The sequence below is a fragment of the Astatotilapia calliptera genome, chromosome 11, assembly GCF_964374335.1.
Source record: "Astatotilapia calliptera chromosome 11, fAstCal68.1, whole genome shotgun sequence".
In the NCBI taxonomy this organism is placed as follows: domain Eukaryota; kingdom Metazoa; phylum Chordata; class Actinopteri; order Cichliformes; family Cichlidae; genus Astatotilapia; species Astatotilapia calliptera.
The window spans coordinates 36,835,460-36,852,325 of NC_137432.1; the positions used below are offsets into that span (position 1 = coordinate 36,835,460).

Below are 16,866 nucleotides of genomic sequence, written 5' to 3' on the forward strand. Positions count from 1 at the left end.
ATGTATATATTTAATTTTGTTTTGATCACTGATATTGAAACCATTTTTTTAATTAGGCTAGTGAAGTTGTTGTTGGTTTCTTATCAGTTGCACTTCTCCATGGATGGTGCTATCAACAGCCGCCTACTGTGAGTGTGAGGTCTTGTTACTATGCTGGTACTGCTGTTGACGGTGCTGCAGCAGCAGTCCCTACAGCTAACATGTTGGTTAATTTGACACATTTTGCTTTATGTATATTAATTTTTTAGAGCAGCAGACCCAGACTTCAAACACAGGTTTTGGAGAACCTGTTTGGCTTCTATGCCTTGTCCAAGCCGCTGTTTATATTTATGTTTAACACAGAGAGAGAAGCTCAATTGTTTGAATTTATTTACAATTACAGTTTTCAAAAAATTCTGACCGTAAACAGCTTTCAAAGCGTTGATATCATTTGAGAATATATATCAGGTGATGGAATTTAATTTAAAGGTTTCTATGTCCCATTGAGCTTTTTGCACTAACTAGTGACAGTATAAAGGTAACACAGTCGTAATTTTGATCTCAAATTTCTGAGAGAAATAACTGAATTTAAAACATGGCAGACCTCAGGCCAGATTTAATTGGTAGACATATATGCATGCAATATGAAATTTATTATCCCAGATAGTCTAAGGAGCAAGGGCGTAGATTTGGCATGGACGGAAGGGACATGTCCCCACCAATAATCAGCGATTATTGAATTGTCCTCACCAATAACCTTGGCTCATGTGATTAGGTAGAGGATCATCAGGGGGTCCTTCGTCCGTCTTTGGGGGGAAACTCCCACTGGGTTTAAATCTGGGACTCTCCACCATTTGATCCTAGAACTGAAGAAGCTTCTTGGATGAGAGGTGACACGTCTTCAAGCAACTTAAAGAAGTCCAGACACTTTTCTTTCCAAGCTCCTTAGACTACGATGACCTGGATGACTGGGAACCTTCACAGACAATAATAATAATAGTGAATACACAGCAAGGTCTTCACACTGTGAATGCTCAGGCCCTCGTTACTAAATGTATCTGTGGTTTAGGTGATCATCAGAAAAATCATACATTATCATAGAAATGCCTAATGTAATTGCTAAAAAAAAGTCTTAGTGTGGAAATGATATATTTTCTTTATAAATGTTGGCTTTTTTATCTTTAAGTTTTTAGAGAAAACATGATTTAAATGTCTTTAATTAGTTTTAATATTTAAAACAGCAACAGAAACATTAATATTTAATTTTTCTTTATGAATGTTTGAATTTTCCAGGTTGCAACAATGGCAGCTGTTAAAGATCTGCTTCTAGAAACACGGGAGGATTTGAGTGATCAGGGTCTCAAGGAGTTCATGTGGTTCCTGCAGTTCACATGTTTTCAGAGGGGCCTTCCACAATTCCCACCGAGTACAAACAGAAAACATATAGTGAACGCGATGGTGCAAACATGTGGCCAACAGTCTGTGGAGGTAACCATTGATGTTTTCAGGGACATGCAGAGAACTGATCTGGTGCAGAGGCTGTCAGAGAGCAGCTCAGGACTCAAAGGTAAGAGAATAATTATCCTTAATAAAAAAAATTATCAAGAGTTGATTCAAAATCTTTGAACCAAGTCACAAAAACTGAACAATGGAAGCTTTTTTGTCTTCCTGAAAGAAGGCAGGAGGATTTTCTTCACTGAAGTGTTTAATAATAGATCTTGTTAAATAAAACACAGACATTAATATTAAGATTACAAACGACTAAATTCTTTCCTTACACACTTAATTGTTTTCTGATCATTAACCCTGACGTTAAATAAGTTATGAATGGATTTAAGGTGGACGACAGACACTAGACAGACAATCATTGTGGAGCCTAAAGAGAGCAAATGAAGTAATAGATAGATGAGGTGTTGTTCACAGCCGGCACCTTTCTAACTTTGCCAGCATCGCCTTTAAAATCTGTACCTGATCCTGAGAGTTGTTGTTGTGGCGGCTGAAAAGCTGCAGCCGTGTGTGTTTGTAACAGCAACCGAGTGTAAGTATGAATAAAGATTGTGCTGAAAAGCATTAAACTGTGGACGAGTCTGCTGTGGGGATACTACACTTTCTTTTCTCATGGTAACCATGATATTGTAATATTTCTCCCAGAGAAACTTTGTGGATGAATACTGGGCTGCGCTGAGCCAGAAAGTGAGTAATATCACCTATGACTGTATTTAAATGATGCAGCGTTCACTGAACATGTTCAGTTTAAAAACTGCTACATGTAGAAAAGATAAACAGAAAGATTAAAGTCATCAGGTTGGAATAAATGTTAATCAGGTGTGTAATTATCACTTACATCATTTGCTTGTAACTGTGTCTGGTGTAATCTAAACATTTATGAGACGTTGATGAGATGGAAAAAAAACCTGGAGAAAAGTCGCATTTACCTTTTTTTCTCAGGTAGAAACGTTGGCGTCTGTTATTGAGCAGATTTTGGAAACCCTGGCTGGTCTGAGTTACTGGGAACTTGAGGTTTTCAAGGAAGTCCTGCGTAAAATTCATTACAAACATTAGTCACACATCCAAAGAATCATCTACATGAGGACAGACCTGCAGGACACGGTATTTTTCATGGTCCTGACTTACGGTGAGCGGTCAGTGGAGGAGACCATGGAGGGTTTAAACGAGATGAAGGGGACTGATCTGGCTCAGAGGCCGTCAGACTGCAGCCCAGAACCCAAAAGTAAGACAACAAAGATGAAATAAGTTAAATGAACTATGGTGGTTAAGATGTCTCATAAGTAAAGTTTTTGTCTTTCATAAAAATATTGTAGAGAAAAGACAGATTGTTGTCCAAATCAGAATTTATGAGTGTTCAAGGAACAAAAAAATGACAAAAAGTGACTCCTTCAGTCTGAGAGACTGAATAACACAAACAGTGTCTATCATAGTTGAGCTTTAAATGTAATGTTGAAGATTATACAACTGTCAGTTGGTAAGTAAGTCTCTTGGGAGTGACTTTGAGCACTTTTCTCCTCAGAGAAACACTCTGTGGACGAACGACGCTCTGCACTGATCCACAAAGTGAGTCATGTCACATCTCTGATTCAGTACAAGACAGCAGGCTGAAAGTCAGAGGACTAAAGTATCATCAGTTCTCATGTTGACTCATTTTTCTCATGATTTCTGCTTTTTTGTGGTTATGAGAAATCATACTGAACTTTCTAAAAAAGCTTATTTGGATAAAATGGATAAATAAATAAATGTCCTGCAAATTGAATGACTTTTCCAGGTGGCAATGGTGGCAGCTGTGAAACAACTGCTTTTGGAAGCAACGAATGATTTGAGGAATTCCGAGCTCGAGGAGTTCAAGAGATTCCTGAAGTCGATTTTCTTTGGATGAGTCTGTCATACAAATCACAGAAGCTGAGTCGATCATCAACCAGAGCAGATATAATGAATCTGATGGTGGATGAACTTGGTCATCAGTCTGTGGAGGTGACCAGAGAAGTTTTCATGCACATGAACAGAACTGATCTGGTGCAGAAGTTACCAGAGAGCAGCTCAGCATCCAGAGGTAAGACCAACATGCATGAGTGTAAACTCTGTGTCATCAACAGGTTTTTGTGTTGCTGGTGTCATGGTGGTGCAGTGGTTAGCACTGTGTCCTCACAGCATGAAGGTTGTGTGTTTGAGCCTCCTGGTTGGCTGGAACCTTTCTGTGTGGAGTTTGCATGTTCTCCCTGTGCCTGCATGCTTTTCCTCAGAGTGCTCTGGTTTCCAGTCCAAACACATGCTTGTTGGCTTTATTGCTGGTTCTAAATTAAATGTGGGTGTGAAAGGTTGTCTGTCTGTTTAAAACCTGAGGTGGACAGGTGTACCCTCTCTCATTATCACAGCTGGGAACCCCCAGTTACTTTGGTTGGACAGGATGGAGGGTTTCTTTGTTGGGTTCTTATGTCATTTTATAGTTTCACATGATTTTCTCTTTTAAATCATCTGTGTCGTCTGAAGGCTGATTCTACTTGGATGTGTGATGATGTTTGAATCCTCAGAGTTGATTGTAAATGTCTTTCCTCCTCAGAGAAACACTCTGTGGATGAACATGGAGCTGCACTGTTGAAGAGAGTGAGTGTGACTTTAACTCAGCTTTCATTCAGTAGATTCAGGCTGTAAATCATCCTCATCTTGAACATTAAGCACGATGAAACAGACGAAGCATCTTTGAAACTGGATGCTTCTCACAGTGTTAATGTGGAGTCTGCAGCAATAATGTTTCCACTGACGACAGAGTGAAGGACTCCGCCCTCAAACCAGCGTTCGTCCCTGTACCATTGTTAATTCAGTGGGTTGGTTTCGCCCCCTGTCGAACCTCCAGGAAACGTTGACAGTTTAGTGAATAACAGAAACACACAGTATTAAAGATTTATACCGTCTGTGGTAAATTACAGCTTAAGAGTGTTCAGTCAGACACAAGTAGCTCTAGTTAGCATGTGAATGTGATGCTTACTTTGGATTATGGAACTTTTTATTATTATTAACGGATTCAGTATTTATTAAACTCGGTGTATCCGTTGTTGCTTTGGAGATGCAGAGACTGATTAAAGAGACACGACGTCACTCTTTCTACTCATACCTGAGCCAAAGGTAACGTTGATGGAAAGGCGGTAACATCTATTTCAACTCGGTTTATTTCTATGGCGCAAAATTAGAACAACAGTCGCATCAAGGCGCCTCCGTTATTCAGGCGGGCTGACAGCTGGGAGGAGAGAGACGCAGAAAAGCGGAGGTTTTTCCGCCTCAGCGTTTACAGAAAGTGAGAGAAAGCAGCGGGAGAACAGTGCCTCACACTAAGCTGCTTCACAAACACTGAAGAATGATTTTCCATCAGCAGTGATTCCAGGTGTTCACATTTTACATGAAGTATTGAAGGTAAGCGCGGCATTAAGTTCTGCTTCCTCCTGGAAGTTCACATTCGTAGTTCTGCTTCCTTGTTAGGGGAGTGCGAAGGCCCTCTATCTGCTCTGTTTCTTATTATTATTATTATTATTATTATTATTATTATTATTATTATTATTATTATTATTATTATTATTATTATTCAGGCAAAACAAGGGCCTGTTTGAGGGCCTAAACATACTCAAAAACTCAGGAAGTTTTGCACACGCATCAGGTCTGGTGAAAAATTTCGTATTTTAATGGTTTTACATATGAGCATTGGAAAATGGCTCCGTAGCGCCACCTATTTGGGGTTTGATAACCTTCATATTTGGTCAGTGTCAACTACACACCCGGGCCATGTTAAACTGCGGAGCTTTTGAGTTTTCGGGACACTTTGGGGTACAGTATAGTGATGGGTGACATCTGCAACCTCAAATTTCTCCAGGAAAGACTTTTTTTTTTTGCGTCCCGTTTGGATCTTTAGCCATCAGAATTGTTGCCTGAAGGCCAAGAAAGATGCTTTACTTTACCAATTGGATCATCATGGCCTTGCCATATTTGTCCATTTGATTGACCTTCATTATAATTATGTATTTATTTTATTTTTGGTTGTTACAGACGGGACAGACATGACTGGGGGATAGGACAGGGAGAAAGAATGAAAGAAAGAGAGGGAGAGAAAGAGTTTTTATTTATTTTTACCTGGATCACCTGTTGAGAAAGAAAAAAGAAAACAAGCAGAAGAAGACGAGAGCAATACAATAAACAACATCATGATGATCTATGTGAATATAACAGTAAATACTAAATGTTAAACATTATTGTGCAGCAGTAAGATCGACAGCGCACAGTGTGCTTTGAGGTAGGAGCCAAAAAGGGTGTAGTTTGTGTGTGTGAGTCCCCGTGTGTACACCTGTCAGCATGGACACGCTTGTTTTTAAAAGGCTTCTTCATGTAAGTAAATTGTCAGTGGTGTGTGACATTTTTAAATACGATGAAGGAATACAAGACAGTCAAAAGGAGTTTTATAGAGCTACGTGCACGGGTGAGTGATCGAGTGATACTCACACCCGAGGCTTTGCAGTCAGATTTATTTATACCAAGAGACAGTTGCATAGCATTTCCTGTTTTTCAAGCTTACTTATTAGCGTGTGTGTGTGTGTGTGTGTGTGTGTGTGTGTGTGTGTGTGTGTGTGTGTGTGTGTGTGACAGGATGTAATGGCATGTGATACAAAAATATATGAACATTTTAATACATTTGAAAGCTTTATAACGGAGGTATCTTTTAATAATAGACATCTGCAGTTTAAACTTAAAAGTTACTTCTATCATAAATAAAAGCCTTGTTGAGAATTAAAGTGTTTCTCACCTGTGAGAATCTAGAGGGCTTTTAATTTGAAAGAGTTTGTATAAACCAGGGGTGGGCAATTCATTGTCGCAAGGAGGCACATTTGAAAACGAGACTGCCTCCACCCCAGAGAGAAGGGTTACATCTCCTGGGTCTAGGTGCGGCTTGCCCCTCTGAGGGCGGGGGGTACCTGGACCTGGGATATAGAGTATGTTTGGGGAGTGCGACTGTCTGTGCAGTGTCTATTTGTGTCTGTCTACACGTTGGGTGAGTGCCGAGTATTTGGTTGTGCATATGGGGTGGGAATGCAGGTTTGTGTCCGCGTGCACCTGTTCGTCTGCGTCTATAAGACCCAACCTCTCTGGGTACATCTCAGGCCCTCCAAAGTATGGAGGCCTATCTCCCCTCACCACACTCCCTGCCGGTGGCTGATGCCCTGTGTGTTGGGGGTTGGTGGTTTCTAGTTTATTGTGATGGTGCTGTTTTTATTATGTTGCTCTTTTTTTTTTGTTTTCTTTCTCTTCTGTTTTTTTTTCTCCATACAGGTGATCCAGGCATTTTGTTTGTTTTTCTTTCTTTCTTCCCCCCTTCTCACCGTCTCTTCTCCCCTTTGGTTTTCTTTCTCTCCCTCTCTTTCTTCCATTCTTTCTCCCTGTCCTATCCCCCAGTCATGTCTGTCCCGTTTGTAGCAACCGAAAATAAAATAAATACATAATTATAATAAAGGTCAATCAAATGGACCAATATGGCAAGGCCACGATGATCCACTTGGTAAAACAAATCCACTTGGCATCTTTCTTGGCCTTCAGACAACAATTCTAATGGCTAAAGATCCAAATGGGACACACAAAAAAAAAAAGAAAAGAAAACGAGACTGTTGTGGAGGGTCTTTCCAACAAGCTGAACTCAAACTCACACACACGCTGCTGTGGGTTGCATGTTTTTATTACACAATTTTACTCAAGGTTCAAGCTGATGTTTGACGTTCACGTCCAATCACAGTTTTCATTTGGGTGATAGAAAAGTAACAAACGTCCATGTCAGTAATGTTGTCATTAGTGAAATACAAAGCAGTCCGTTTCCATCCATCAAATGAACAAACAGCAGACATGCTGTCCTTCATGTATAATATGATTTCTTCATTTTCCAGGTGGTAACTATGACGACTAAGAAGCTGCTCATTGAAACACTGAACCAGTTGAGTCCAGAGGACTTTGCTGAGTTCAAGTCACTCACTGAACTGGAGAAAGATCTATCATCCGAGCCAAGGGGCCGACTGAAAACAGCAAACACACAGGATGTAGTGGAGCTGATGGAGGAGATGTACAGAGGAAAGAGTGTGGAGGAGACCAGAAAGGCTTTAATGAAGATGAACAGGACTGATCTGGTGCAGAGATTATCAGGTATCACCTCATGAAACGCAAATAAGACAACAAAGACACAAGCTCAGTTACAGTATTTTGATCAGATCAGAACAAAAACATCCAACATCATTCAACATGGTTGGAAAGTCTTCAAGCAGCTCTACAGGTTATAATTATGTCACTATTAACCCTCATCATACTGACTGAAGTCTGTGGTAGATTTTTGTCATACCTCACAGATGTGTTTTTTTCTGTCATTTAAATTTTTAATGAATTTGTCAGTTTGTTGCTGTTTCACACAATTTTCTATTTCTGCTTTGATTGGTGCTTCTTTAAAAATACAAATGTTTTTAGGTGTCAGAGGACTCCAGTCAAACAATTCCACCTTTACAGTTTTAATAAATGGGACTTATTAACTGTATTGTGAATTTATTCAGTTGCAGCTGGTCCTAAATTAAAGCAACACACAGTATCTAGTATCTGTCAGTGTTTATAAAGAAGAAAGACTCAGATGCCATCACTGCCTTCATCGTCTGGATGGGGAACTTTCCAGACTAGAAGTCATCAGAATGTTGGAGACGTAGCTGCATCTACTGTACCTGAGAGAGCTGGAGTTCTCTGGTCACGCAACCCATAAAAAGGAGGCATGTAACAGACACGCATGTGCAGCACGCTTTGGAGAGACAAAGCGCTTCATGGAGTCACGACCTCCAGCTCTCACTGGGGCAGTTTGAATCTGAATGTGCAACAAGTGGGTGAAAGTAGCACCTCCAAGTTTTAGGCCATGGTTCTCAGCTGGTAAAGGGTGGAGTGCTCACTCCAGGTCACGGACGAGTTCCCCCATTTGGAGGTGTTTAAGTATCTAAGGGAGTTCACAGGGGAGGGGAGAGTGGAGCAGGAGATTGACAGATAGATTAGTGCTGTGTTTGCAGTGATGTGGATGCTCTGCTGATCTGCCCTGGTGAGGAGATTTGTAGGTGGAGCTATGTTCCTGCCCATGCATATGGTCACAAGCTCTGAGGACTGAAAGAATGAGATTATGGATACAAACAGAAATGAGTTTCCTTTAAGTCTATCTGGGAATGTCCTACCAGGAGGAGGCTGCTGGACAGATCTAGACATGTCTGGCTGATCCTCTGAGTCTTATCCAGTAGATAATGCAGGGTTCTGGAGCCGATGTAGGTGAGGGGACTGGTCCAGCCTCACTGCCTTGACATGCAAGTGTCTGCCCTACTTTCCCTGATATGAAGAAACCTGAGTAGCCTTGCAGGTCAAATCTCTCTAATCTCTGGTCCAAAGGGCCAGGACTGTCCAGGACTGTCCGCTGAAGTCCATCGAGGATGTTTTGAGGAGAGGATGTTGTCTAACCTAACGTTCATCATGGACAGCACCTCCCACTGTCACGGTCCTGGGTCGGTGAGCCAGTGTTTTGAGTTTTGTACTTTTGTTTTCTTAGGATGATTGTGTTTTGGGTTTTACTTTGTACTTCTAGCTCTTCTGTTCTCCTTGGATTGAGAGTTCTACTGCTTAGGTTTGGGTCCCTGTACCCCCATGCTCTGTGTAGTTTACTTCTGTCCTCGTGTTTGCCTTCTCGTTCCCCAGTCAGTAGTGTCTGACTGGGGAATAATAAGAGAACAGCACCACCAAGGCTGGAGACAGAGCAATACTGGAAGAGCATATGGGAGAAGGACGCAACCTATAACGGCAATGCTCAGTGGCTAGTGGATCTGAGGGCAGACCATAGCGACCTCCCTGAACAGGGTCCAGTAACCATCACAGTGGCAGATATCCAAGAAAGGGTCTCCAGTATGAAGAGTTGGACAGCACCAGGGCCCGACATGGTTCACGCCTACTGGCTGAAGAAGCTGACTGCACTCCACGAGCGTCTGGCAGCACAAATGAACCAGCTGCTAGTTAACGAGGGACACCCGGAATGGCTAACCGAAGGTCGGACGTTCCTGATCCCCAAGGACCCCAAGAAGGGACCGGTCCCCTCCAACTACCGACCAATAACCTGCCTCAGTACTACATGGAAGCTCCTGTCAGGCATCATATCGGCTAAGATGAACAGGCACATGGGTCAATACATGAGCGGGACACAGAAAGGACTTGGCAAGAATACCAGAGGCGCAAAACACCAGCTACTGGTAGACAGAACAGTCAGCCAGACTGACCAACCTGTGCACTGCCTGGATTGATTACAATTATTATGACTCAATGCCCCACAGCTGGATACTGGAATGCCTAGAATTGTACAAGATCAATGGGACCCTAAGAGCCTTCATTAGGAACTCAATGGGGATGTGGCGTACAACACTAGAGGCCAACTCCAAGCCCATAGCACAAGTCACCATCAAGTGTGGGATCTAACGAGGAGATGCTCTGTCCCCACTGCTGTTCTGCATAGGCCTGAACCCCCTCAGTGAGATCATTAACAAGACTGGCTACGGATACCGACTACGGAACGGAGCAGTTGTCAGCCACCTCCTGTACATGGATGACATCAAGCTGTATGCCAAGAGTGAACGAGACATCGATTCACTGATCCACACTACCAGGCTATACAGCAATGACATTGGAATGTCGTTCGGGCTGGAGAAGTGTAGTCAGATGGTAACAAAGAGAGGGAAGGTAGTCAGAACTGAGGGAACTGAACTACCAGAAGGCAACATTGCAGACATAGAGGACAGTTACAAGTACCTGGGGATCCCGCAGGCAAATGGGAACCATGAAGAGGCCGCTAGAAAGGCTGCAACCACCAAGTACCTGCAGAGGGTCAGGCAAGTCCTGAGGAGTCAGCTGAATGGTAAGAACAAGATCCTGGCCATCAACACCTACACCCTGCCCGTGATCAGGTACCCTGCTGGGGTAATAGGCTGGCCAAAGGAGGAGATAGAAGCCACTGACATAAAGACAAGAAAGCTCCTTACCATGCATGGAGGGTTTCACCCCAAGTCCAGCCCCCTGAGGCTGTACGCTAAGTGGAAGGAAGGGGGCCGGGGACTGGTGAGTGTCAGCACCACAGTCCAGGATGAGACAACGAACATCCAAGAATACATTGGGAAGATGGCCCCAACTGACCGAGTGCTCAGTGAATACCTCAGGCAGCAGAAACCCAAGAAAGAGGAGGGAGACGAGGAACCATCATGGAAGGACAGGCCCCTGCACGGTATGTACCACCGGCAGATAGAGGAGGTGGCTGATATCCAGAAATCCTACCAGTGGCTGGACAAAGCTGGACTGAAAGACAGCACAGAGGCACTAATCATGGCAGCACAAGAACAAGCTCTGAGCACAAGATCACACCAGACAAGACCCCAGGTGCAGGCTGTGTAAAGATGCCCCAGAGACAATCCAGCACATAACAGCAGGGTGCAAGATGCTAGCAGGCAAGGCATACATGGAACGCCATAACCAAGTGGCCGGTATAGTGTACAGGAACATCTGTGCCGAGTATAACCTGGAAGTCCCGAGGTCAAAATGGGAGATGCCCCCAAGGGTGGTGGAGAATGACCGAGCTAAGATCCTGTGAGACTTCCAGATACAGACGGACAAAATGGTGGTGGCTAACCAACCGGACATAGTGGTGGTAGACAAACAGAAGAAGACGGCCGTAGTGATCGATGTAGCGGTTCCGAATGACAGTAATATCAGGAAGAAGGAACACGAGAAGCTGGAGAAATACCAAGGGCTCAGAGAAGAGCTCGAGAGGATGTGGAGGGTGAAGGTAACAGTGGTCCCCGTGGTAATCGGAGCACTAGGTGCAGTGACACCCAAGCTAGGCGAGTGGCTCCAGCAGATCCCGGGAATAACATCGGAGATCTCTGTCCAGAAGAGTGAAGTCCTGGGAACCGGCATGTGTGGGAAGTGCGGAGCAAGTAGGGGTGAGCTGCCGATTACTTTGGGAAGCCTTCTTTTCTCCTGTGTTTTTAGACCAGGGAGGTCAGACTGTGTTATATACAGTGGGGCAAAAAAGTATTTAGTCAGCCACCGATTGTGCAAGTTCCCCCACCTAAAATGATGACAGAGGTCAGTAATTTGCACCAGAGGTACACTTCAACTGTGAGAGACAGAATGTGAAAAAAAATCCATGAATCCACATGGTAGGATTTGTAAAGAATTTATTCGTAAATCAGGGTGGAAAATAAGTATTTGGTCAATGACAAAAATACAACTCAATACTTTGTAACTTAACCTTTGTTGGCAATAACAGAGGTCAAACGTTTACTATAGGTCTTTACCAGGTTTGCACACACAGTAGCTGGTATTTTGGCCCATTCCTCCATGCAGATCTTCTCGAGAGCAGTGATGTTTTGGGGCTGTCGCCGAGCAACACGGACTTTCAACTCCCGCCACAGATTTTCTATGGGGTTGAGGTCTGGAGACTGGCTAGGCCACTCCAGGACTTTCAAATGCTTCTTACAGAGCCACTCCTTTGTTGCCCGGGCGGTGTGTTTTGGATCATTGTCATGTTGGAAGACCCAGCCTCGTTTCATCTTCAAAGTTCTCACTGATGGAAGGAGGTTTTGGCTCAAAATCTCACGATACATGGCCCCATTCATTCTGTCCTTAACACGGATCAGTCGTCCTGTCCCCTTGGCAGAAAAACAGCCCCATAGCATGATGTTTCCACCCCCATGCTTCACAGTAGGTATGGTGTTCTTGGGATGCAACTCAGTATTCTTCTTCCTCCAAACACGACGAGTTGAGTTTATACCAAAAAGTTCTACTTTGGTTTCATCTGACCACATGACATTCTCCCAATCCTCTGCTGTATCATCCATGTGCTCTCTGGCAAACTTCAGACGGGCCTGGACATGCACTGGCTTCAGCAGCGGAATACGTCTGGCACTGCGGGATTTGATTCCCTGCCGTTGTAGTGTGTTACTGATGGTGACCTTTGTTACTTTGGTCCCAGCTCTCTGCAGGTCATTCACCAGGTCCCCCCGTGTGGTTCTGGGATCTTTGCTCACCGTTCTCATGATCATTTTGACCCCACGGGATGAGATCTTGCGTGGAGCCCCAGATGGAGGGAGATTATCAGTGGTCTTGTATGTCTTCCATTTTCTGATGATTGCTCCCACAGTTGATTTTTTCACACCAAGCTGCTTGCCTATTGTAGATTCACTCTTCCCAGTCTGGTGCAGGTCTACAATACTTTTCCTGGTGTCCTTCGAAAGCTCTTTGGTCTTGGCCATGGCAGAGTTTGGAGTCTGACTGTTTGAGGCTGTGGACAGGTGTCTTTTATACAGATGATGAGTTCAAACAGGTGCCATTCATACAGGTAACGAGTGGGGGACAGAAAAGCTTCTTACAGAAGACGTTACAGGTCTGTGAGAGCCAGAGATTTTCCTTGTTTGAGGTGACCAAATACTTATTTTCCACCCTGATTTACGAATAAATTCTTTACAAATCCTACCATGTGAATTCATGGATTTTTTTTTCACATTCTGTCTCTCACAGTTGAAGTGTACCTCTGGTGTAAATTACTGACCTCTGTCATCATTTTAAGTGGGGGAACTTGCACAATCGGTGGCTGACTAAATACTTTTTTGCCCCACTGTATGTATGTATGTATGCATGTGTGTGTGTGTGTGTGTGTATATATATATATATATATATATATATATATATATATATATATTTTAGGGGTGCAACGATATTCGTATCGATATTGAACCGTTCGATACAGTGCTTTCGGTTCGGTACGCATATGTATCGAACAATACAACAATTATCAATTTTCCTTCTGACGATGCTGTCTGTGTTGAGCGCTCAGTGGATCTGCGCTCGACAGTGCAGCCTAGGCGGAGTAGTCGAACACAGATTCACTGAGCGCTCAACACAGACAGCATCGTCAGAAGGAAGAGCGCAGGGCAAGCTAGCGAGACAGAAGTTAAGCTCTACTTGCAACAGGCAAGTTGAACCTCATTCAGATCTGGCGTTTGGAATTATTTTGGTTTTCATGTGACGTATGACCCTGAAGGTAAGCGAGTCATGGACTAAAGTAAAACAGTATGTTGGATGTGCCATGCAATGCTCAATTACATTGGTGTGAACTAGTGTGTTAGCGCAGTTAGCTCGTTAACGTGTTGGCCGTCTAGCCCCATGCACGGAGCGATCGGCGGTAGCTCGTTAACGGAGATTTGCCGTGTTGTGGCGTTAAGGTCATTTCAACGAGATTAACCTGAAAGCACTAGTGGGAACACAACGAATATGACTGCACATTTACGCCGACATCATCCTAGTGCAAAGACAAGTGGAAGCAGACAAAAAAAAAGCAAGCATGCTACTAACTTTAGCCGAGTCATTTAGACAGCTGTTAGCACATGATTCTCCTTATGCTGCTGAGAATATAGCCCAGAAGAAGCGGATAGTATAGCTTTTATTTTGGAAAGAGCCATTTCTCTGTAATAAACTCTCTTTTCCAAAGATGAGTGATTCCTCAATCAGATACAGGGCTCGCAATATCGCTAGCCCGACGTCCTGGAGCTAGCGATTTTTTTCAGTCGGGCTACCAAAATCTTTCTCTTCCCTGCCCGTCGGGCTATTGTAGGAAAAATATATGTCAATGCTTTTGCATTCTTTCAGAAATGTAGCTGGGTAATTATGTCATTGGCATCGGTGAGCCACTGTCAATATGTGACACGTTGAAATCGCGTTTGAATTTGCGCTTGTTTTTTTGCTTTCACTTTGCAATCGTGCGAACTGTGTATAGAGAGCGACAGCACTGATCTGTGAGTGATGATAATTTGTGCACCAATTCCTCTGACATCGTCTTATTAATCGTTAGCTTACTATGCAAACATGACAAGTGAAATCTCCCGCAGCAAGCTTAAACATGTGAGAGGTTGATCGCGCAGAGAATCGCTGAGCTTATGTGAGTGTGTGTGTAAAAGCATTTCAGTTCTGCTGAGCCAAATAAGACAGGTCAGGGTGAAGAAGTGACAGCCAAAGAAAAGCTTACCACAAAACGGAGAAGTTATGACAAATCAGACTATAAGGCAAAAAGAAAGTGCAGCTTTATGGTTTCATGGACAAAAGAATTTCTGTGGCTGCGATATGATGAGCTAAATAACCAGGGCTGCACATAAGTGGTCCGCAGGTGCGCATTCGCTGTCAAAATAAAAAACACGCACAAGGGTTAGGGTTAAATTTAAAAACTGTACTTTTGAGTTAAAATATATATTTATAATTTTAATAAATGACAAATTAAAAATGCATGAACATTTTTTTGTATCAAAAAAATATCGAACCGTGACACCAAAGTATCGAACCGAACCGAACCGTGAATTTTGTGTATCGTTGCACCCCTAATATATACATTCAAAATCGAGAACTCTGGGCCATTGTTTGGGCAGTTAGACATTTTCGGCACTACCTCTACAAGCAGCAATTTGTTATTGTCACGGATCACAAGCCCCTCCTGGGTCTTCGGAAAATACCTATTGACAGTGATAGAACTGGTCGGCGTGCTCGCTGGGCTCTTGAACTTGATCCTTTTGAGTGGACTGTGATTCATAAAGATGGCCACCGCCACCTCAATGCGGACGCACTGTCACGTCGCCCTGTCACTGGTGAAACCGTAGAGCAGGACACAGTCTGCACTGCTTCTGCTACCTTGAAACCTGAAGAGAGGTGCGTGGGTCCTGCAGGCCCGCCCAACCATAGTCCCTGCAGTACTGACCAAAAACACATTCCATGCAATGACCTTCCTGATCCACGACTGCAGTGTGTTTCATCCACATTTGTGCTTGAGCTGCCTGAAGATGATCTCAAAGTGAACAACAAAAAGATCCTGTACTGTCAGAAGTCATTGGCTGGAAAGCTAAGGGTCAGAAAACCACCCTACTGGCGTATGAAAAAATGCCCACCTCAGGAAAAAGTGCTATGGCATGAGTACTCTAGACTTACCTTTCACAATGGCTTACTCTGTCGTAAAGCTTTCAACCCGTCCCAAAAGTCAGTGTTGCATCAGTTGGTTGTTCCTGAATCTTTAAAAGACACTGTCCTACAGCTGCTGCATGGCAACCCAGTGTCCGGTCACCTATCAGCAGATAAGGTCCTGAAACGTGCTCAGCAGCTATATTACTGGCCATTCATGTCACGTGACATCAGAATATGGTGCACACAATGCACTCCATGTGATGCCAGACGGAATCCCACACCTCATCACAGAGCTCCAATGAAAACAATTGTTGCTGCGGAGCCATTTCAAAAGGTGGCAGCTGACATACTTGAACTCCCCATTACGAGTCGTGGCAACAGGTACGTGCTCGTTGTTCAAGACTATTTCTCGAAATATGTCAATCTCTATGCTATCGCAGACCAACGTGCCACAACAGTTGCAAAATGCCTGTTTGACAATTTCATCTGTCAGCACGGCGTCCCTGAAATGCTACACACGGACCAAGGACGTCAGTTTGAATCTGACCTGGTGAAACATCTGTGTCAGCTGCTAGGCATCCAGAAGACACGGACCAGCCCATATCACCCTCAATGCGACGGGATGGTCGAGAGGTTCAATCGAACACTTATTGACCAGTTAGCTAAGTTACTCCTTCAGCAGCCTGGCGAATGGGATGACTGCCTCAATCAAGTTGCTTTGGCTTACAACACCAGTCCTCACTCTACCACGGGGTTTACGCCATTTTTTCTCACACATGGACATGAGGCACGGATGCCTGCTAATATGCTGTTGCCTACCAACATGTCAGCATCATCTACTTCTGTTTCTCCTGCTGACTACGTCACCCAGTTGACTCAGAGACTTCAGTCTGCCTTCAGCACTGCTGCATGGAACAGAGATTGTGCCCACAACCAGCAGAAACAATTGTACGATAGGGGCATCAAACACACTCCTTATGTTCCGGGTGACTTGGTGTGGTTAAATGACCCCACTACAGCAAAGCAGAAACTTGCTCCACATTGGAAGGGCCCCTTTGAGATATTGGAGTGCCTTGGAACAGATGGAGAAAACCCTGGTGTCACGTACAGGATTCGCTACCTCCTGGACCAATCAGACAAGACTCAAATTGTTCACTACAATCGTCTCAGGCCGTACAAAGCACCTGTTCCTAAAGGTGGAACCAACTCACCTGCTGGTGACATACCTGTACAGCCCCAGATTCCACAGTTGACTGCATTATCAGGTGCGTTGCCCTTCACAGCTTCAAAATCTGCAGCTGAAGGGAGCTGGAATGTTCAGGGCCGCAGCCCTGCAACCTCATCAGACCCTCAGGTTTG

General features: G+C 43.8%; 1 protein-coding gene and 1 long non-coding RNA gene across 5 annotated transcripts in view; both read left to right on the plus strand.

Annotated features, from left to right (window-relative positions):
* The first annotated feature begins 3,403 nt into the window (after positions 1 to 3,403).
* On the plus strand, positions 3,404 to 4,096 carry LOC145431852 (uncharacterized). The gene is made up of 2 exons (XR_013912159.1): positions 3,404 to 3,544; positions 4,052 to 4,096. It is a non-coding gene; the product is annotated as an uncharacterized LOC145431852 (long non-coding RNA).
* Positions 4,097 to 4,363: 267 nt separating this feature from the next.
* The window catches only part of LOC113031663 (uncharacterized), a 36,849-nt gene continuing 24,346 nt past the window's right edge, over positions 4,364 to 16,866 (plus strand). For 3 of the 4 annotated variants that reach the window (XM_080308542.1, XM_080308544.1, XM_080308545.1), the window contains exons 1-2: positions 4,364 to 4,899; positions 7,407 to 7,659. In XM_080308542.1, coding sequence (XP_080164668.1) covers positions 7,416 to 7,659 — 244 coding nt within the window. In that variant the 5' untranslated portion in view covers positions 4,364 to 4,899; positions 7,407 to 7,415. The remainder of the gene's footprint in view (positions 4,900 to 7,406; positions 7,660 to 16,866) is intronic. The other variant, XM_080308543.1, reaches the window with a different exon arrangement.